Genomic DNA, 22,228 nt, shown 5'->3' on the forward strand with positions numbered 1-22,228 from the left:
AACCACGAACATTTTCTGTGAGACTGCAAAAATGCACGTGACGTATCTTGGTTTAATTCCTTCCACAGTTTTTTTCTTCTGAAGACCTTTTCACGTACACACACACCAACGAGACATATACACATGCAGACACAACAACAACAGCTGCCATTCGACACGAAGTGGAGGTGACATGACCACAGTGCTCGTGCCAGGCTAAGTGCACTTTGAGGCCACGTGATGTGTCGAAGGCTGACTTATTGAGATGGCTGGCAGATGCACTCCCCTGTGCCCCCCGCTGTGGAGGCAAAACAAAGACAAAGACCCGCCGTACAGCATTAACATACTGGGCAAGTGCAATTAGTGAGTACCGATGAAAGCTGGCACGGCACGCTGGGGGTGGGTAGCCAGTGCTGATCTTTACACATCGTAACAGGCACTCATTTAAGGTAGAGTCGACCTAGAGGATACCCAGGACAGGTTCAGATATTCACCAAATGTATTGGTCGTAAGCAGGAATCGAACTCGGCCTCGCCGGGTTTGTAGTGGAGTGTGCTAACCATCGTTGCCACCTTTGGTCCCCCCCCCCCCACACACACTTCACTTACGCGAGTAGCTGCGTGCAGGCAGATGAACAAACGGATCACACGGACCGACGCATTATGATTTTAACATATATTTTTTTCACGGAGATTTGCTCAATGCTAAACCAGTACTTTGAATATTTGATGAAAGAGCAACAACGAGCATGCATTGGGCATCTTTCCCTTATGTCAACGCAATTTGAACGTCTCCTGTGACTGCACACAAAGCAATAATGCTAAACGCAGCAAGAGTGCTCAACCGCATCATTTAAAATAACGACACGACAAAATGGAGTATTTAATAATGGGCTACATTCTGGAACAATGGACAGTTGTGTGTCTGTGTGTCAGGAGATATCATACATGTAAGCCACGGTTCATGTGACCGTAGTAATGATTTATTTTACCTGATCATCAATTATAACGTTATTTATATATATTCATTTGCATTTAAGCTCTTTATATATAATCATATGGCACCATCTGAAGCTGCCAAGTGTGGCAACAGTTAAGAATTCAAACCCAAATTAAAGAATGCCATATTACTAGGCAGCAGCAACACCCGCAGCTCAGAGGAAGCCTATACCTGCCAGCATAATTGGAGCATGTTTCTGCCAAGCCTAAACCAAACTGTCTTGCCACAGGATATGAATGTCACATTCTGTAAATATCCCCTCCTAAATATCGGGGATGAATGAATATGACAACGCCGTGCAATTTCTCCAATAAAGAGTTCCACGTGTTATTTCCACAATGAAGTCTTGCACTGCTTCTAGATTTGAAGCTTTCGTGACTGCAAGGATCCATACTCTTAGTTTTTTTTTTCGGTAAAGTCACGTTGGTAAAAAAATGAAATTTAAATTAATAAAAAATATATAACGTTTTGTTATTCAACGCATTAGAGATGTATTATTATTTTATTTTTTATTAATTTTAATTTCATTTTTTTTACCTACGTGACTTTACCGAAAAAACTAATGTCTGCATATTCCTCCTCCCCGCCACCGACCGCAGACAGCAACTTTGTGCTGGGCAACGCGCAGGTGTCCAACGGCTACCCCATCGTCTACTGCTCGGACGGCTTCTGCGAACTGACGGGCTTTTCGCGCGGCGAGGTCATGCAGAAGAACTGCGCCTGTCGCTTCCTGCACGGCGACGAGACGGGCGAGATCGCCACGCTGCGCGTGTGGGAGGCTCTGGAGGAGAAGCGGGAGTTCAAGACCGAGATGAAGCTCTACAAGAAGGACGGTGAGCCGTCGCCACCGGCGGCGTTACGCGACGCACGTCCCCGCTTGCTTGGCCGAGAAAGCCTCGCCGAGTTACGAGGTCCCCGCGTTGAAATCGTTGGCCTCTCTTTTTTTGTTTGCTTCAAACGAGCGTTCCTGTATGTGGAAGCGAAATGAAAGCACCTGGGGGGGGGGGGGGGGGAGAACAAAAAAACTCCAACCCATATGAGGGGAATAACATGTTTTAAATTTGTTGTTGTAAAATAACACTCAGAGCTGGGATATCCAATGATTTTTTCAATCACTCGAATAGTCGTATAACACGAAAACAGTTGGAAAATAGGTTTTACCTCTGTTGCCAATGTGTGCCGCTGGACGGGAGGTAATGAGTGTGGCTTGGCGGCATCGTCAAGGTCATCAGCTGCGTCACGCTGGGCGTGGCTTGCTCGGGGGTTTCCTGCCTTCGGGAGGCAGGGTGGGAGTTGGCTGCGAGTATTCAATGAGCCCGAGTATACAACCGCAAATATCAAATGTAGATTACAAGTTTTCGCCAATTAATAACAAAAAAATTATGAACCAAGCAGAAAGAGCACATTTTGTTGGAAATACTAACATGCACTCTGTAGTATACACATATATGAGTGTGGTACAATTAATCTGGTGTCAGTCGAGCCTGGTAGGCTTTGGCCCATATTAAGATGTCACTGAAATAAGCAATGGTGCGATGTTTTGGTGTGCAACCGCACATTGATCCATTGCTTTTAAAGGCATCTTCTGGTAACTGCTGAAAGCAGGTGGACGAATCTTGTAAGATAAGGCTGGTGTAGCAGTGCCATGAAGTGCATATCTGCACATTTCTATGGTCGGTCGTCTATAAAGCACGTGTTGAAGTTATCTTTTATTTTTGCAGTAACACAGAAAAAATGTTACGCAGATCAAGAGATTACTGTGATAGCAGAAGCTTGAGATGTCATAAGAAGGCTATCGACGCAGCATACAGATGTGCTAACAGGCTTTTGTAAGGTACACCCATAGATGAAGTGAAAAAGATCCAGAAAAATCGGTTCAAGGGGCATGCATGGTCATCTCTAATGCGTTGAATAACAAAACGTTATTAGAATCTGCGCAGAAGCGTCTTGCTTAGGTTAAGGAGCCACGTTGACAAATACCAAAAAATGTAAGAAATAAATAACGTCATCGTGTAAGACAAAATCATAGCAAATTCAATTGATTAAAATGTATGCGTGTGTACAAGAAAATATCCAAGGTTTAAGGACATATGTAAAACAAAAACGTGGTTAAAATGATGGCAATATATTGTACAGGAAATGGGAAATACGAAACAAATAAAACATTGCTTCATAGTGAATGACAATGAGATATACCACTGCCAGCAACACGATATTTTGTGTGATATCGATGTCATTATGCATTGTGTTTTCTTGCTTTCATTTTTCGGACGAAGCATAGTATCTCTGTATTCACAGTCAAATGTGTGAAACACTGCCCCGTTTTTTTTTCCCACGGCGAGACTTTCTTACGATAAAACATATTTGTGATACTGCATTAGCAGTGGTACACAAGCACAAATAACAAAAGCTAAACATTGCCTGAATATTATCTTCATCGCACGTTATTTCCTCTTCATGACATTGTAATTGATAATGAGTTGAGACTATATTTAAGGTCAATATGGATTTTTTTTCCACAATTGCTTGCTAATCAGAAATAGATAAAGAACGTTTCCTCTTTTTCAGTTTTACAGCTTCGTGGCTGCAAACATGATGTGACCACGAGGTCGTTCTCCCTGTGAAGACCTTATAGATTATGCTTAACCCATTTATACAGCTCTCTATGCCAGTTGATTTTACTCAAGGGGTATAAGGCTGGATCATACCAGAAAACATTCATCAGATGCGCTTTGGGTCCTTACCGAAAGACTCAAAGAGTATGAATTCCTGCAGTCACGAAAGCTTTAAGTCAAGATTCAACAGATATGTGTTCACACTAGTAAGCTTGCAATGTCATTTATAAAAGTAAAAGTAACTAGTTTGCATACGACTTCTTATGTTTTCCCCCAGTTCGTATTAAATTAAATTCATACCTGACTGCTTTAAATATAATTTTTTATATATTTAGAGAAAATATGAAACTATTTAGTTTTAAACATAGGACATGAACCGAAATCCACACAATGCACGAGCTTGATGCGCAGTGGTTTGGCTGCTGCAGCTCCTTACGATTAAAATTTCCCTCCCTTTATTACTGATATTCCTACTTTCTCCCTGTATCACTGCTAATCCTACATAATACACGAGCATAATATGACTTTGAGACCCCCCCACCACACTACACATTCCAAAAGGAGTGACTAATCCCATATCTGCATTTGCCATCAATATGCTTAATTCCGGTGTTGATATGTAAACTTCTTTGTCAAGGCGCTCTCCTCCCCCCGACCCAGCTGAAATATGCGCTGCCAAGCTTGGCGGTGTTCATTGGGACGCTGTCTTTCCGACAGCTCTGTTTCTTCACATGAGGACGGCTGCTTGTGTTGTGGCCGAAACATCGTGATAATTTTTATTTTCATGTTTTATTTTTATTATTTTATTATTTCCCTTCTACGTGACTTTACCGAAGGAACCAAGAAGACGAAATCCACTCGTTCGCACTGTGGTGCTACGGTCATTGCGTATTTCCAGGAGAAATTGGATTTCTGTTTTAATCATTGTCACACTACAACGGTGTCCTGTCCTTGGCTTCTAGGTGCCACTACTGATTGGGCAGTCTTCATCAGATATAGGAGACCCGTGGGACCACAAGTCATGGCTCGGTCACTGGAAATGTGCACTTTTCTTATAAAACGGTGTTTTATATGGAAGCTAGCTTAGCATTAGAGGCACTATTATGGAACACTTCATGCTTACCTTTCTTCGTGCCTTTGGCCCTTTGGTTACTGGAGTGCACTTAAGTGATGAATACTGTCGTATGGGATGCAATGACTTCCGATAATCTGTAATGGTATCTATTTTAGGCTGTGTGCCTTAAAAAACAAAACAACTCCCCTGCATAGAATTGTGGTACTGTACTGCGTTCGTCTCTGTCAAATTTGTACTCTGTTTTGAAAAGATGAAGGAGGAAGCAGAGATGGACAGTGTGGTTGACAGAGAGATGAACGATTGTTGATTTTTTTGGATGGCTTTGGGTCAAAATCAATCTTTTAACAACTGCCTTTGTTTAAGTTTGTCTTGTCTTTAGTCTGTGCTACATCAAATTCTGCCTCCTGAGATGACACTTTCGATCAATCAGACATTGGGGAACACGGTCAAATTATCAACAATGAATTACTAAATTTAAAATGTTTAATGCCTAAATAGTGGATCATTCTCAAGTATGATAAACCACCCATTAGTTTCATATTGATTTTCTAAATGTAAACTTTAATCAATAACCAGTTTACTTCTCACTTCTACTTCCCTTTTATCCATTATAACTACGACTTATCTCTATTGAATTAAATAATCTCTGCACCCTATGAATGTTTGCTTTTCCGTCTATAAATCTAGATAGGGTTTTTATTGCATCATTAGTAAGCCTTTTAATGGCACCATATTTGCATGAGAATCACACGGCTAACGACAGTCTGCATTAAATCTGGTTCAATGAAGGGTCGGGTGTGTTTACCTGGATGGCTTATCCCGTTAGGTGGACGGTGAGGGTTCATGGGGTACGGGGACACGGGTGTGACCATGTCAGTGATGAAGGAAACATGTGTGGCTGAAGCATAACATGCACTCGATTCATACGTCTATGCATAGTCCAATCACTTCCAGTGAATGCTCTAAATAAATTGCAGCCATGAGTTGTTGTTCACTTCTCCCACTCCCCCCCCAAACCCACCCACCCCACACACCTGGACAGAAAATAGAGCTTGGAAAAAAGAAAACAGTAGTGTGTGCGTGATTAACGAACCACGCCACGTTCGTTCACCGTGTGGTTTTATGATTTCTTGCAAAATTGACACTGTGCTTTTTGAACAAATATTGCATTTAATTATTAACGGCAGTGGGCTGTCTAATTTTCAACCCAGCTTAATACGGCAAGCTTGTATCGCAGAGACAAGGAAGAAACCCATTCTCCAGTCTTTCTACTGAGTATAGAAAGGTGCAGCTGAGGATAAGGTTAGGCCGGAGGGACTATGTTGTTTTGACAAGCTCACGTTACTTAAAACAAACTGTGATTGCTGCAGTTTAGAGATAAATGGGACATCGTAAAAAACAATGGAGACCATGCAATTTCATTCTGCTTTTCTGTAGTGCCAAACATCACAAGATGGATCGTTGTTATATACCATCGCCGTTTACCTATAGGAAGCAATGACAGCCCTTTTTCAAATACTACAATAGGTGTTTTTTTACATTTTCAATAACACGTGTCACTTCATCATAGTCTTATTCACTGTTAATTAAGGACATTTTAAATCACATTTGTCATACTGTAACAATTGGTATGAACTGAGAATAACGGGCTATTTATGGCAGTTCTACGGTCACAAACAGCCATGGCACGTTTGCGAGAATTAATTTGATGAAACAGATTAGTTAAGCAACAACAACAACAACAAACACGCGTGCCCGTGAAGAAGTCATCGTTTTTTGCTAAGTGCGTATCTAAGAGAAGAGAGGATGCCGACTCGGCGTCAGTAAAAATGATAATGGAGTAAACATCAAATGATTCTGCTTATTAAAAAAGAGAGACCAAGGCAGCTCCCGCAATGAGTCAACACATGTCAGGCTTTGAAGAGGGTATGGCGACATTGAAAGGAGGTTGCACAGCAGGACATTAATAGGAAGCAATTCGCTGCTCTGTCACAGTGCAAGTTATTCCATTGCTCGCAAAACTGTGTGTTGTGCGCTCCAGATTGTTTTGCTAAATATGATTCATCGTTGTCAGGCTCCACTGTATTAAAAAAAGCACACATTTCTATAAGCAGATTATACCAATGGCAAAAAAACCAATTATCCCCACCCACACGTGATACAATGTCCAGTTGTACATCTTCCATGATCAATTATAAACACCGAGGCAAATGTGGCATCCTTTGACTTACACGGTAAGGTCAATACTGCAGATCTGTAATGTAACTCCATTGTGCACCCTGAGATTGTGTTCACATGAGCACAAATACATTTTTTTAAATGAATGTTATTACATTCTGCTTCAATTGGGTGACATGTTCGTTACATAAAAAGCAGTGTTTCCTGTCACCTCACGCCTTCACAGCCACATTATAATGGCATGAGTGGCTCCTTAACCACTTGAACGTGTGGGAAACGGGTACGTGCTGTTACGCTGTTGTGTACATATACTCCTCTACTTCCGAACCAGTTAGTTTCCAGAGGTCTGTTCGTAAGTCGATTTTTTCGTGAGTCCAACTTTGCTCCTGTCGATTTCAAACACGTTGTACGGCATGCACACGAAATAGGGAGAATGGCTTTCAAAGTTGTATAATCTTCTGTAGATGTATAGATGGCACTGGTTCTTCATGTTCTGCAGATGTAGATGCCACCACCGCCATCTATTGCACGGCGGTTTAATTTACGCCTCTCGGTCCGTAACAAGCAACTGGATATACGGACAGGTCTGTTCGTATCTCTGAAAGTTGGTAAGTCGAATGTTCGTAAGTAGAACAGTCCCTGTAGTTTATGGCAAACATTCTGTTCTACGATGGGCTTTCATATTTGTCAGTGTTTCAATCATGGCCTTCAATGCTATACTTGTATTGCTTGTTTTCTGCACTTATTTGTAAGTAAAACATTTGCGAAAAAAATATTTATATATATGTTGTGCATCAAGATAATATGTTGGAAAAAAATCATTTAATTTTAAAAAGCCCTGACGAAACTTGGTGTGATCTTTTTTTGATTACGTTTTAATGGGTATCCTTTCATTAATGGCAACAATTATGCTCAATCTATTGGCCAATCATACTTCTATTTGAGGTTGAAATGTCTTCAATTAACCTTTCAATCGCGTAAGTGCTCATCTACAGATCGGTTCAAGTATCCAGACAATTGTAGGCAGCTTGCCCATGGAACCTTTGAGAGTTGCAACAATGGAATTGAATTTCGTTAATGGCGGTGCATAATGTGTCAATGCAATTTTTAGGATCGTTTGTTTTGGACGAGGCGGATATATTTCGAAGAATGACCTGGCGAAGAAGGTGATCAAGCAGTCGCCTGCGAAGAGTGTCTTGAGCAATGGGCAGTAGCGACTTTGTCATGTGACAGCCAGGCAGCATATGACCAATCACCTCATGTCCTTTGCAATCATCGTGTTAAGGAATGTATTATATACAATACTGCACGGCAATTGACTTTCACCTTCAGCAAGATCAAACTATGTGTTCTATTTTGGTGAACAGAGTTCATAGCAGGGCCAATCAGACGTTGCGACAGAATGTTGTTTAAACTTAAGACTGCTTAGATGTCTCTGTATCCCATGCATGGGTTGGCTGCACAGTACTTCTGATTAGCATGGTTGGCCACATACGGTGTGAAAGAAGTTCAACATACATGTGAAGTATTGGAAAATGACGGCAGGAAACTCCTTGACGGGAACACACTTCTTTTATTAAATCTTGACTTGTAACAATACAACGCGTGGCCTCTCTTCTTCACACCGCACTTCTCTTGACTCAGGATTCTGTGCTGCCGGCTCTCTGTGCCTCGTGTAGACTCCGCGCCTCGGCTACACTCCTCTCTCGCCTCGTGTAGACTCTGCGCCTCTGCTACACTCTCCTCTCTCGCCTCGTGTAGACTTTGCCTCTCTCTCGCTGGCTACACCGTATGCATACTCGGCTCGTGCAGACCGTTCTCTCTCGCTGGCTACACCGTATGCATACTCGGCTCGTGCAGACCGTTCTCTCTCGCTGGCTACACCGTATGCATACTCGGCTCGTGCAGACCGTTCTATCTCGCTGGCTACACACTATACATTTGAAGTACCGGTGAAGACGCTGGACACCCAGGTTGAGGCACACGTATATTTATTTCAGCTTGTCGGTACAGGACAACACTAGAGGGGGTAGCGGCCCCCTCACCCGGATAACTGGGGATACCCCCTAGCTAATCTCACCTATCCCCAAGTCCTCCTCTAACGGGCTAGGGGAGGCTGGCCCGACACTGGTGAGTCGGGCTACGGTCTCCGGAGTCCCAGGGTCTAACCCTGGTTCACGGAACCACGCCTCTGGCTCGATCCTCTGCAGCCCTGACAAGGGCGGCGTCGAGGGGAGTCCAGGGCTCTAGCTAGAGGATCTTCACTCTTCCTCCTTCGTTCCCAGACTGAGCCCCGAGCTCTCTCTGTCCTCCCCCTTTATACCCCTCACCAGGATCCCAACCCCCCAGGCTGCCTGACGCGGACGTCGTTGCGGGCACCCCCCGTGTACTCCCGTAACTCCGCCCACTGTGTTTGTTACCCATTGGATCGTATGCACTTACAGCCCTCCCGTAACAGCCCTACACATTACTCAGCTCGTGTAGACCTTTCTATCTCGCTGGCTACACACTATACATTACTCAGCTCGTGTAGACCTTTCTATCTCGCTGGCTACACACTATACATTACTCAGCTCGTGTAGACCTTTCTATCTCGCTGGCTACACACTATACATTACTCAGCTCGTGTAGACCTTTCTATCTCGCTGGCTACACACTATACATTACTCAGCTCGTGTAGACCTTTCTATCTCGCTGGCTACACACTATACATTACTCAGCTCGTGTAGACCTTTCTATCTCGCTGGCTACACACTATACCTTACTCTCTTCTACTCTCCATTTCTCTCCTCTCCGGGCTCTATCTCTACACCTTCGTCTTCATTCTTAGATGGTTCCACTTCTGCCCCTTGCTCCTCTGTGCATCACCTTATATACCCCTTCTTCCCGGGAGACGGAGCGGATGCGGACCTCAACGTCGGCACCGCTCCTCCGTTACCCAATCCCCACGCGCTATCCCCACGATCCGGTTCCGCTCAGCGCGTGTTTCCACTCTCCGACCAATCACACCGCGCTGCTACCCGATCACTCCCCCTGGGCGCGTCACCGGCACACAGCCAATCAGCAGCACTACCCCCACCCGCGCACTGACGCCTGCTCCTCCCCGTCAGCGCGCGTCACCACACACACACCCGTACATACGCGCTGGCACACGACACACACACCCAGCGCGTATCACCACTACATCACCCCCTCCCACATAGCTCGCAGCCGGCCCGGCTGCTAACAACAACCAACCACGACGATAAACCGACAACCAACAAAAAAAAACCCCATAACCCCCCGAGTGTGCCCCGTAACATAACACAACAACAACAACAACAAGAATAACTATGTACAGATTGACAATGAACGCGAAAAGTCAACAATAACACGATACGAGCAAATTCGAAACGAACGCGCCCCACGTCCCTGCGACTACACGCAGTGACGAGGCGCTCCAACTGCCCCGACTCCTCACGAGGCAGGTCATGCAAAGTAGCACGACCTGGCGCGAGTCCGTCTGGCTGGTCCATCGTATGGGGCGGGACACTGACGACCGTCCGGCGGTTCCGGCCGCTCCAGACGGCGCGGAACGGGCCTGAAAGGGCCGGCCCCGCCGCGGAGATCCGGCCGCCGGTGATCGGCAGCTGTCAGTTCCGAGACACCTGGGAGCAGATCAGGCGACAATACGTGTGGATCAGGCAGAGACATTTCCCCCTCTGGGTCGCCGGTCACGTCACACGCCCGGCCATCACGACACAAGGGGAGGCCATATGGAGGCGAGAACGGTTTCAGTCGGGAGGGGTGAACGTACCACCGGCGCCTTCCCCACTTTATCTGAACGCACTGGGGCCGTGCAACGCGCACGACCTCCACGGGTCCCCTCCACGGTCTCAACAATTTAGGCGACGTAGCCAAGGGTGCCTGAGGGCAATGCAGCCAGGCCCTGTCACCTGGTTTCCATTCGTGCATGGACACCTTCCGTGCCCGCAACCGTTCATTAGCAATTTGGCGAGCCCGCGAATTAAGCCGTGCGGCCTCCCTCGCCTCTGTCAGCTTATGAATATTAAACTTAATATGTTCTGCCAAATTAGAATTAGTTCGTGGAGCGGACAGGCCAAGTTGCGTTTCTATTGGCGGGTCAGCTTCCCGACCGTACATCAAATAGAATGGGGAAAACCCCGTAGCTGCATGGGGGGCCATTCTATACGCGGCAAGGACTCCCGGGACCTGCAGGTCCCAATCTACATGTGCCTCGCACACCTGCTGGCACAGCATGGAAGTCCAGGTTTTGTGGAGTCTCTCCACCATCCCGTCAGTCTGCGGGTGGTACGGGGAGGTACGCACCTTCTTGGTACCCAACAGATCGCACACCTCTTGCAACAATTTACTCGAAAAATTTTTACCTTGGTCGGTCAGCAGGCGTTCGGGAGCCCCCTTGTCCAGGACATAGCCCTGGACGAAGGCATCCGTCACAGCCGCTGCCGACTGGTTAGCGAGAGGCCACGCCATAGGCCATCGGGTAAAGTATTCGACCCCCACTAACAAATATTTATTCCCTCTCGGCGTGACTGGGAAGGGCCCCAAAATATCGAGTGCAACGAGCTCGTTGGTACGCGAGACCTGAATAGATTGCAGCGGTGGATTAGCTGCCACGGCCGGTGGTTTACGCCTGGCGCACTCAACGCACCCCTTCAGAATATGCACCACATCACTTCCCATTCCCGGCCAGTAATAGTCACGCTGAAGCAGGGCAAGCGTCTTGTTAACTCCCAAGTGCAAGAGGCGTTCGTGTGCCGCCAAGACAACGCTCCCCCTCACAGCGGAAGGCACCACGAGTGCGTTCCGCCGGGACAAACTGTCCCATTTCAATAACACGCCCCGCTCAAGTACATAGGAGCCGGTACGCTCCTGGTCCCCCTCGGGACCCCCAACCTTGCGGCGCAATGCAAGCAGCGAGCTGTCCGCCATCTGGAGGCGGCCCCATTCGCTGAGCGACAGCGAGAGCAGCGAGTCCCGACCCTGAGAGGCAGCGGAATCATCCCCACTCGGTGCGCCCGCTGTCGCAGCCAGTGCCCCCATCTCCCCCGCAAGCGTCGGTTTACAGCGCGCCGATCCCGACAAACACGCGCATTCATCACAAGGCAACAACCGCGACAAGCAATCGGCATTCGTGTGTCGCAACCCCTTACGGTACGTAGTCGTAAACTGATAGTCCTGGAGGACTTCCAACCAACGCGACAACTGGCCCGAGGGCTGGGCGACCCTCAATGAATACTGTAGCGCCGCGTGGTCCGTTCGGACTGTAAAGTGACGACCATACAGATATGGCCTAAACTGCTGCACAAAAAAAACAATGGCAAGCAGCTCGCGACGGGTGACACAGTAGCGCTGCTCCGCCGGAGACAACACCCTACTACCGTAGGCGACAACTCTTTCGACACCCCCAACGACTTGGGATAGCACCCCCCCAATGCCCGTGCTGCTAGCATCCGTGTCCAGCAAAAAGGGACTGGCAAAATCGGGATAACACAAGGGTGGGGCACCCACCAAGGCGTCCCGGAGGGAGCGAAACGCGGCCTCCTCCTCCGGTCCCCATTTGAACTTCACTCCCTTCGCCGTTAGAGCGTGCAAGGGTTTTGCAATAGTGGCGAAGTGCTCAACGAACCGCCGATAATAAGAAGCAAACCCGATGAAACTACGCACGTCGGAAACGGACGTAGGTGTCGGCCACGAACCGACACAATCCGTCTTCGCGGGATCGGTGGAGATCCCCGAAGAATCGACAATGTGACCCAAGTATCTAACCGACTTCCGAAGGAGGTGACATTTGGCCGGTTTAAATTTCAGCTTAGCCGATCGCATTCGCAAGAACACCCCTCTCAATCGCTGGAGGTGTTCTTCAAACGTTTTACTGAAAACAATGACATCGTCCATATAAATCAAGCATGTATCCCACTGCAAGCCCGACAAAACCAACTCCATAAGTCGCTGAAACGTCGCTGGAGAGGAGTGAAGTCCCCTGGGTAACCGGTTAAACTGGAACAGCCCCCCTGGAGTCCGAAATGCTGTCTTAGGTTTCGACCCTTCGTCGAGCGGCAACTGCCAAAACCCCGATAACAAATCAAGAGTCGAAAAATATCGCGCACCAGACAATGCATCGAGGGACTCATCCATCCTGGGGAGCGGATACGCGTCAGCCACAGAGATCTTATTCAGGCGACGGAAATCAACGCAGAATCGCAGGGACCCGTCCTGCTTCTTAACCAGCACAATAGGCGCTCCCCACGGGCTAGAGGAGGGCGAAATAATATCGGCTTCTAGCATTTCGTTAACAGCCGACTGAACATGTTCCTTCTCCACGGGACTCAGTCGGAAGGGATTTAGCTTGACCGGCGCCGCATCGCCCGTTTCAATGTGGTGGTGCAACAAATCTGTGCACCCAATGTCATACTCATGTTTACTGAACACATCAGAGAATTCTATGAGCAACTCGCGCAGCGCACCCAACTGCGCCGCCGACAAATCGTCCGAGGCGGCACATAACGAATGGACCCACTCAAGGTCTTCCCTTGGCTCAACGTTCCGCGCGGGGCTCGAGCCCACCTGCGCAACCAACCCATCATCCCCAGGAACCTGCGCCGCGTGAGCCAGCACGGTGCCCTGCGGGATGACAGCTGGTCGCGACCCCGCGTTCAAAACCATCACAAACGGATCCCTGTCAGCCCGCACCAAAGTGTGAGCCACCGATAAATCAAGACCCCCGACAGCCTTGTTAGAAGGACCCAAAAGCATACTCTGTCCCGAAGCCTCCCTCACCCATGGTTTTCGCAACCGGAGGGGAATCAACATCTGTGAACCCGGGGGCACTTGCACTGTCTGCGTCGCCACCGCTTGTATCGTAGCGCACGCCGTCCGAATGTCAGTAGGGCCCGTCAAAAATGAAATCCGGCGACCCGATGGCAGTTCAATGCATCGTTGATCGATAAGAATTTTAATGGGCATTTTAGCCAAAAAGTCAGTGCCCAAAAGACACGGAACTGCCAAAGAAGACGAAACGAAAACGGGTCCCGATAATTTGATATCTCCAATGCAAATGGACGCCCTAACCTGACCGATAATGCCCAACGATCCCCCATTAGCGGCGTAAAATGGCACATCCACTGGAAGCAGCGGACGACATTGGACTGGGAGAATATCATAAATGAGGTCCGATATAATAGTTGCCGATGCCCCCGTGTCCACTAACACCTTAATCTCGACCCCATCAATAGATCCCGTAACAACGGACGAACCCGCCGAAGCAGCCACAATTCTATGCCCCAATTCCGCCCATTCGATGTCTCCCTGGTCCCGGCCGAACCCCCCTCGCCGAACCGAATCCCCGAACCTTAACCGGCCCTCCTCCGCCGCAACGCGGCGTCCCATGTGTGCCGAATAAACAGGCCGAGCGTGTGAGGTGCCGCGACTTGCCGGGGATTGTAGAGATGACTTGGGCTCTCGGTCGTCGTCCAGCCGAGCTCCCATGGCGCGCTGCCGCGGAGCGCGGCACCCGGACGCCACGTGGCCCCGGAGGCCGCAGTTATAGCACGTGACGAGGGTCGGAGTAGATCTTGGTTGCTCCGACTTTCGGCCCGATCGCGGAGGCGACCGGGCCCCCGGCCTCCAGTCCCCTGGTCGTCCCGTGGCGAACGCCTCCTCTCGTGGGCTGACGACTTGGGGTTCGGCGACCACCAACCCCGGGGCTGCGACGACAGCAGCGTTGCAACCAACGCCTTGCTTCCGTTGTAGGGCCTCGTACGCTTGAATACTCGTGGCGACTCTCAAAGAAGAAATATCAATGTCGTCAGCTGTGTTGATAGGGACCCCCAGGTCCTGCGCCAACTTGAGCAGCTGCTCCAAAACCATCGCGTCTTGGCCCTCCTCGTCCATCCGAGGGAACGCAGCATCAGCAAGAGCCAGCAACGCCGTGCGATAGGCCAGCGCGGTCTCCGTGGCCGCTTTCCGTCTTGCGTAGAAATGATGGCGGCACGCCGAGGGAGGTCCGTAGACCCTGGCCAACAAACCCAGCGCATCCTTTAGCGTGGAGCGGTCCGACTTCCGTGCAGACCTGAAGGCCGCGAGCGCGTCGTCGTCCAGCAGGGCAGGCAACGCCCGCAGCGCCGTAGCATCGGACCACGCTGACATCTCTTGATGCGCCAAAAACCTTCGCTGAAATTTGCCCCAGTCTCCGCCTTCCGCCTTGAAGGCTGACAACGTGGGCAGACGCTGCTGAAAAATGAAGTCATCCCCCTCGTGGTTCCTCTCCGCCTGTCCGTCGGTGTCTAAGATGGCGGCTCCAGCAGCAGACGTAAGATGGCGGACCCCCTCGCGCGCTGATGACGTCGATGCGCGCGCTTGGGAACCCACCACCACGTGGCGCTCGCCGTTCCCGCCAAAAGTAGGCCCAGGCGCAATGGCGGGAATCCCCCATTCGTTTTGGCGGGAATCTGCGGGGCGACCTTGTAAAATGTCCCCCACCGTCCCCGCTCCTCCCGACGAGCTGATCTCCGCCAAGATGGACGCGGCGGCGAGCAGCAGCTCCGCCAGTCGGGAGTGCGCCTCACGAAGCCCGGCGTCTGTCCCCGGTCGCTCGGCCGGCGCCGTCGACGGACCCTGCAGCGTGGGCAAGTCCTCTTCCTCACCCCCCGCCACCAGCGGCCCCGAGTCGTCCAGGTCTTCCTCGCGGTCAATCCCGTGGGTCCTACGGGTCTTCCTCGTCTCCATACTTGGAAGCCCGTTTCACTTCTGACGCCAGATGAAGTATTGGAAAATGACGGCAGGAAACTCCTTGACGGGAACACACTTCTTTTATTAAATCTTGACTTGTAACAATACAACGCGTGGCCTCTCTTCTTCACACCGCACTTCTCTTGACTCAGGATTCTGTGCTGCCGGCTCTCTGTGCCTCGTGTAGACTCCGCGCCTCGGCTACACTCCTCTCTCGCCTCGTGTAGACTCTGCGCCTCTGCTACACTCTCCTCTCTCGCCTCGTGTAGACTTTGCCTCTCTCTCGCTGGCTACACCGTATGCATACTCGGCTCGTGCAGACCGTTCTCTCTCGCTGGCTACACCGTATGCATACTCGGCTCGTGCAGACCGTTCTCTCTCGCTGGCTACACCGTATGCATACTCGGCTCGTGCAGACCGTTCTATCTCGCTGGCTACACACTATACATTACTCAGCTCGTGTAGACCTTTCTATCTCGCTGGCTACACACTATACATTACTCAGCTCGTGTAGACCTTTCTATCTCGCTGGCTACACACTATACATTACTCAGCTCGTGTAGACCTTTCTATCTCGCTGGCTACACACTATACATTACTCAGCTCGTGTAGACCTTTCTATCTCGCTGGCTACACACTATACATTACTCAGCTCGTGTAGACCTTTCTATCTCGCTGGCTACACACTATACATTACTCAGCTCGTGTAGACCTTTCTATCTCGCTGGCTACACACTATACCTTACTCTCTTCTACTCTCCATTTCTCTCCTCTCCGGGCTCTATCTCTACACCTTCGTCTTCATTCTTAGATGGTTCCACTTCTGCCCCTTGCTCCTCTGTGCATCACCTTATATACCCCTTCTTCCCGGGAGACGGAGCGGATGCGGACCTCAACGTCGGCACCGCTCCTCCGTTACCCAATCCCCACGCGCTATCCCCACGATCCGGTTCCGCTCAGCGCGTGTTTCCACTCTCCGACCAATCACACCGCGCTGCTACCCGATCACTCCCCCTGGGCGCGTCACCGGCACACAGCCAATCAGCAGCACTACCCCCACCCGCGCACTGACGCCTGCTCCTCCCCGTCAGCGCGCGTCACCACACACACACCCGTACATACGCGCTGGCACACGACACACACACCCAGCGCGTATCACCACTACACATGCATACAACACCTCGACAAAAAAAAGCATATCTACTCGACAGAATTATTATCCGACGAGTATCTTTGCCATGCTTCACATCAGAGTTATTGTTTTTCTCAGTAAATGTCTACTTTCATCTATTTTATCCCGTAATAGTTTTTCTCATGACATGGAAATTAATTGAATCGACATGTTCAAGTCACGCTTTGTTTGCATTTTTGCACCACCGTATTTCAAACGATATATGCAATAATATCACATGTGCATATCAAATGCATTTTGCTCCACATATAGCTTTGAGTTTCTTTAGCATCTGGACATTCAGCAAAGCACAACAGAGAGCTTATACAGCACAACCAATAAAACACATGCAATGCTATTCGAGACAATTTACGAAATAATTTCTGGGAATTTCTTGTAACGTGGTACGACGAATGTGTATCTCATTCACAGGAACCCCGTTCATGTGCCTTGTGGATATTGTCCCAATAAAAAACGAGAAGGGGCAGGTGGTCCTCTTCTTAGCCTCCTACAAAGAAATCTCAGATAAGAAGGTCAAGTTTGCTGTGGACAGCGATGGTGACAGTGATGAGGATGGTAAGACGTTTATGTTCTGACCTTGCCATTTCACCGCAAAGCTGGGATTGGGCTGAACATGCGTGCGTACAGTTTTGTTAATATGAGGTGGAACGGCGGGCTATGAACCAACTGACCTGACTTTAATTTTTCTGCAACAGCTAACATCATTAGTGAGGGACATAATATCCGGTCATGGATCCCTCCTTCACTAACCCACATAGACCTGCTCGGTGAAGAATGGATAAACAACCCCAATAATTGACATGATGTAGCTTGTGGGCCTTCATCCAACAGTGGGTTGACAAAGGGCTGTTATTATTATCCATAATACAGGTTTTTTTGGGGGTTAGATCGCGTAAACATATAAATGTGACCTATGGAAACACTTGGTACGTCATAGGAATGGGGGATCTTCATGCCGGCTGCAGGACCACCAGTGGAGATGTGAACCACCAATTGCTAATTTGTACAATGGAAAAACACAGAGCTTGTTTGTCTGTGTATATATATATTAGGGTTGTTAAAAGCGTTTTTTTTGCACTTTTTGTAACCACATTAAAATAAAATAAAACACTATTCATGGTTACCGGTTTCCCACATATATAGAAATGTCTAGAGTGGTAAATAAAAACATTCTGACCTTTTTAATTGAAAAAGTAAAAGGGGCTGCTGTGGTGAAACGGTGAGCTGACTGGTCTTGCCATTCAGAGTTCGCTAGTCCAATCCCATCTCCCAGCACGACAGCTGAAATAACGGGAACCGTTTATTTTTTTATTCCCCCCCCCCCCCCACCTCTATACACGCAGCAGTATAAATGGGTTCACTACAGTCAGTCAATTGGCAGGTCATGTGTGGTGTGGTAAAGTGTGAGTACGCTTACCTCTTCCAAGATGTCTTGTTCACAAACTCCGGTCGTCCTTGCAGCAGCTTTAGGCAGACCATCGGAGAAAGACGGTCACTGCATCGCGCGATTGAGGCCCTTCCACCACCAGTGGTATGAGCAAGCAAGTAATACATCGCAGGGTTGCAACTTCATTTGTGAACTGAGAAACGAGAGCAAATGAACCACATCAACCACGTGGTGAATTAGGCCGCAGTGCGGTTTGTACGTTTGCGCTTGCCAATCAGAGCAGTCATTACCAACATTCCACAGGAAACGATTACCAGTTCCTGACTTTTGTAACCTGTCATCGACAGTTTCACGGTTATCGATTAACAAGCCTAGTATATACACATCCATATATAATATTTATACAGTCATCAATTTTTATATTGCTGTTTTTGTAACTTTTTTTTTATCATTGTGCATTTAAAAAAAATATATGTACTGAGCTGCAATCAACAGCGCATTATAAAATACCATAAATATATTGAGAAAATTGGCCACTCAACACGTTGCCAATACAATATATGACAAGAATGTGTAGAATTACAGCGAAGAGAAAGCCTTGCCAATTACTTTAATAAATGTCATAAGCACTATAGATTACAAATTCCGGAAAAGCTAAGTACTAGGAGATAATAGGTTACTGCTGACGGATGATTTGAATATTTAATATTGCGTCTGTGTGATGTTTCATTGGCTTTGACAGAAGGGCATTTAACTTGTACACTTTATTTAATTTGTAACACGAGCATTCTAACATTTGTCACTTCTCGGCAACAATCACAAACATTTGCATCACTGTACAGTAATCAACATAGTTTTAAAAAAATAATGCAAGCAAACATTTGAATTCAAATTTCTCATGCCTACATCTTCAATAAAGTGTTTCAGCCGTCTTCGTGATTACACATTTAACACATCATACATTGTCACATGACACTGTTGAAAAATGTCACCCAGTATCTAAATTAAGGTAATCTTCTAGTGCAGCTTACCGTGTAATTGAGCAAATGAGTATATATTTAGTCTATTGGATATCTCAATTTTAAACAAGACGGAGGAGCGGGGGATCCTCTATAGCTTCCTGCCAGCACTGGTTGTGAGCGAGCAATTGCAGGACGACGCCTTTGCATTTTACCGATATGTTGTTCAATAGAATGTTGCACCTTTTCTTTTCTCCACAACGCCGAGAGTAAAGCTGAGTGTTACCGAGCTCATGCTGACCGCTGCGGTCCTATAGCGTGTTTGTAGTTGTCCCGTGAGGACAAGAGCCTTGCGTACCACATCATCATTCTCGGCGCACACTTCGCCCCCCATACATTACTACTTCGCCTCCTTCTTCTTCTTTCGTACGGCTGATTGTAGATGCAGAGCAACAACTGCGATTTCACATTCAGGTGGTCAAGCCAGATAACTGCATCAGGAGCAGCGGAGTGCATCGCTGTGATGCAAGGCCGTAATTATAATATATATTGTGGGGGACACGTTCTCCCCACAATATTCTAAGATGCTCAAAATGTCCCCCCCCCTCCCCCAATATATTGGTATGAAATAGATTCATGATGATGTGATTGTGATTATACTTTATTAATACCTAATCTCTGCCATTGCATACAATGAAACAAAAAAAGGTAAAAAATAAAAAAAAACAGCAATGTAATACAATACACTATTTGACATTATTGTAAAAAGTAAATAAAAAATCCATCCTATGTGTTAGTTTTTAATATTTTAGGCAGGAAATGGCAGAAAATGAGTTTTGAAATTTGGATTTTTTTTTTCTGGGGGGGGGGGGGACCACCAGACCCCCTGAACGATTTGGTCCCTCCCAATGTTGACTCCATAGCTACGGCCTTGCTGTGATGTCTCCTTCGTATTTGTGGATCGGGGCATTGCATCGTTATACGTTGTTATGACCTGTTCTGGGAGGTTGCAGACCATGCAACATATAAGCAACCAATTCCCGATCCACATACATTACTGATGTGTGGCAGAGACATGAGCCCTCGCCCACGTGGTCTTTCCATGAGGTCAAAGTGGACGACTGCGTCAGCATATTGTTGAATCAACCCATTAATGGTGATGATTAATTCTTTAGAATACAATCCTACAATCTGCACCGTGTTAAACAAATCTGTTGTGCAGCTCATTGAGCTCGAAAGAATGTGTTATATGTGACCGTGCACCGCATGGCTAACTACATTTCATACCGAGGAGATCCTCTGCACCTGTGAGTGTTGTTTTCCACTTGGTCAGACCCTAGTTTGTAATTTTGCTGAAGACAGTGTGCGATACATTGGTGGGGCTTTCACATTTCGCATGTGCTCGGAATGATGAAGACAGCCTTGTTTTTTTTTAAATTAACTCTGCAAAATTCACATTCACAAAGTGATGGTGGAAATTAACAATTATAGAGGCACATTAGCTTGTAATTGTACTGAGTTGAGGTTTTGAAATAAATTTACTTAACACAAAAGCTGGAATGGCTTGTGTTGTTACCACGAAATATTATTATAGGATATCTTAAGTTCCCAATCTTCTTCTTGCTATGGCTGATGTTGATTTAGAGGAATAACTCTAATTTTACAGCGAAGTGGTTGCACCAGATAATTGCATCAGGATCAGCGGAGCGTATTGCTAAAACGCCTCCTTTGTATATGCAAATCGGGCGTTGAGTCATTATTTGTTCCACGGTTTAATCTGGGTGACCAGTTGTTCACAGTGACTTTCGGCTGCAAACACAGGCTTAGCACTGAAGGAATACAGTGCCAGATGTGGAGCTCAACACGCGCGCGTACAGCCCCGTTTGTCAATCCACTGCTGGATGAGAGCCACCCACGCAGGCATTTGACCACATTTCACGGGACCGGCGAGGGCAGTTTGGTGAAGGTAGATCTGGGTACGGAACAACACAGGTCGCCGTTCAAAGGGAGCTCTTCAGCTCGACTGGCCTTATCTCACTCGATAAAGTCAAAGGCAATACAAGTTGGATTTCGCTGCTCTCGCGATCCACTGCCAATAACGGCTGCGACGCCTCTTTTGGTTGTTGTTTCAATGCGCGGCGTGAGTCGCCCATCCAAGCGGTACCCACCAGGCTCAAGCCTGCTTAGATTCTGAGGTCTGACAAGATCGGGGTCGTGGCAGGTGATTTGGTCACAGGCAGTGCTCTACACTAAACGATGGTTTTATTCTACCAGGTGAGGCCCGCTGAGCTGTGTAGATCTTTTGCAGAAGCGACCTCGCCACAAATGATAGCCCAACGAAGTGGCTTTTCGCGTGGAAATTTCTAGCAGCCGAAACACTCCAAACGCCGTGACGTTGATTCTAAATGTGGAGGGGGAAAACCGGAGGACCCGGAGAGAAATCCACGGGGTGAACATGCAAACTCAAAATATACAGGCATCGTCATGGTTGGCTATCCAACCCACGACTTCTGTATACCAGGCGAGGCAGATAACCATCTCGCCACGTGCTGCACGGCTCTGTGGTGGGTGCTCACGGTGTGCTTTGCGGGGGGCCGTACGTGCCCTACAGGCCAGCCTGTGGCGCACAAGAGGAGGGACGGTGGAGCCCTCGGGGCGAATTTCAACCCGAATCGCCGTCGCAGCCGAGCGGTGCTCTACCACCTCTCTGGACACCTGCAGAAGCAGGACAAAAACAAGCTGAAGATCAATAATGTAAGCGCCGAGAGCCAGACCTGAAACATTGTGCGAGCAGATCAAACGAACCGCATCTGGAGATGTTTTGATTCAGGCAGAGTGTCACAGTGTATGGTTTCACTCCAATGTAATATTGTATTTGTAATGTGGATTTAGAGTTTTCCATGTTTGTGTTTGTATTTTTTTTAATTTTCATTGTGCTGCGGAGTATCCACTGCCTTTTCTTATTGACAATTAAAAACGGAACCTAAAAGTGCTTTATCCAATTTACAAGAAAAGTAAGGGCATTAAAGGCACAGCAGGTTGTGCTGTAGAGGAAATGGATAATGAAACAGGAGAGACAAACTGTGTGGACTT

The 22,228-nt window shown here is 47.8% G+C and overlaps 1 protein-coding gene across 1 annotated transcript in view; it reads left to right on the top strand.

Moving 5' to 3' along the window:
- Positions 1-22,228, top strand: part of LOC144940216 (voltage-gated delayed rectifier potassium channel KCNH8-like) — a 77,543-nt gene that overhangs the window by 17,579 nt on the left and 37,736 nt on the right. The window contains exons 2-4 of the mRNA XM_078866764.1: positions 1,578-1,811; positions 17,201-17,344; positions 21,747-21,889. Coding sequence (XP_078722890.1) covers positions 1,578-1,811; positions 17,201-17,344; positions 21,747-21,889 — 521 coding nt within the window. The remainder of the gene's footprint in view (positions 1-1,577; positions 1,812-17,200; positions 17,345-21,746; positions 21,890-22,228) is intronic.

The sequence above is a fragment of the Lampetra fluviatilis genome, chromosome 2 (assembly GCF_964198595.1).
Source record: "Lampetra fluviatilis chromosome 2, kcLamFluv1.1, whole genome shotgun sequence".
In the NCBI taxonomy this organism is placed as follows: domain Eukaryota; kingdom Metazoa; phylum Chordata; class Hyperoartia; order Petromyzontiformes; family Petromyzontidae; genus Lampetra; species Lampetra fluviatilis.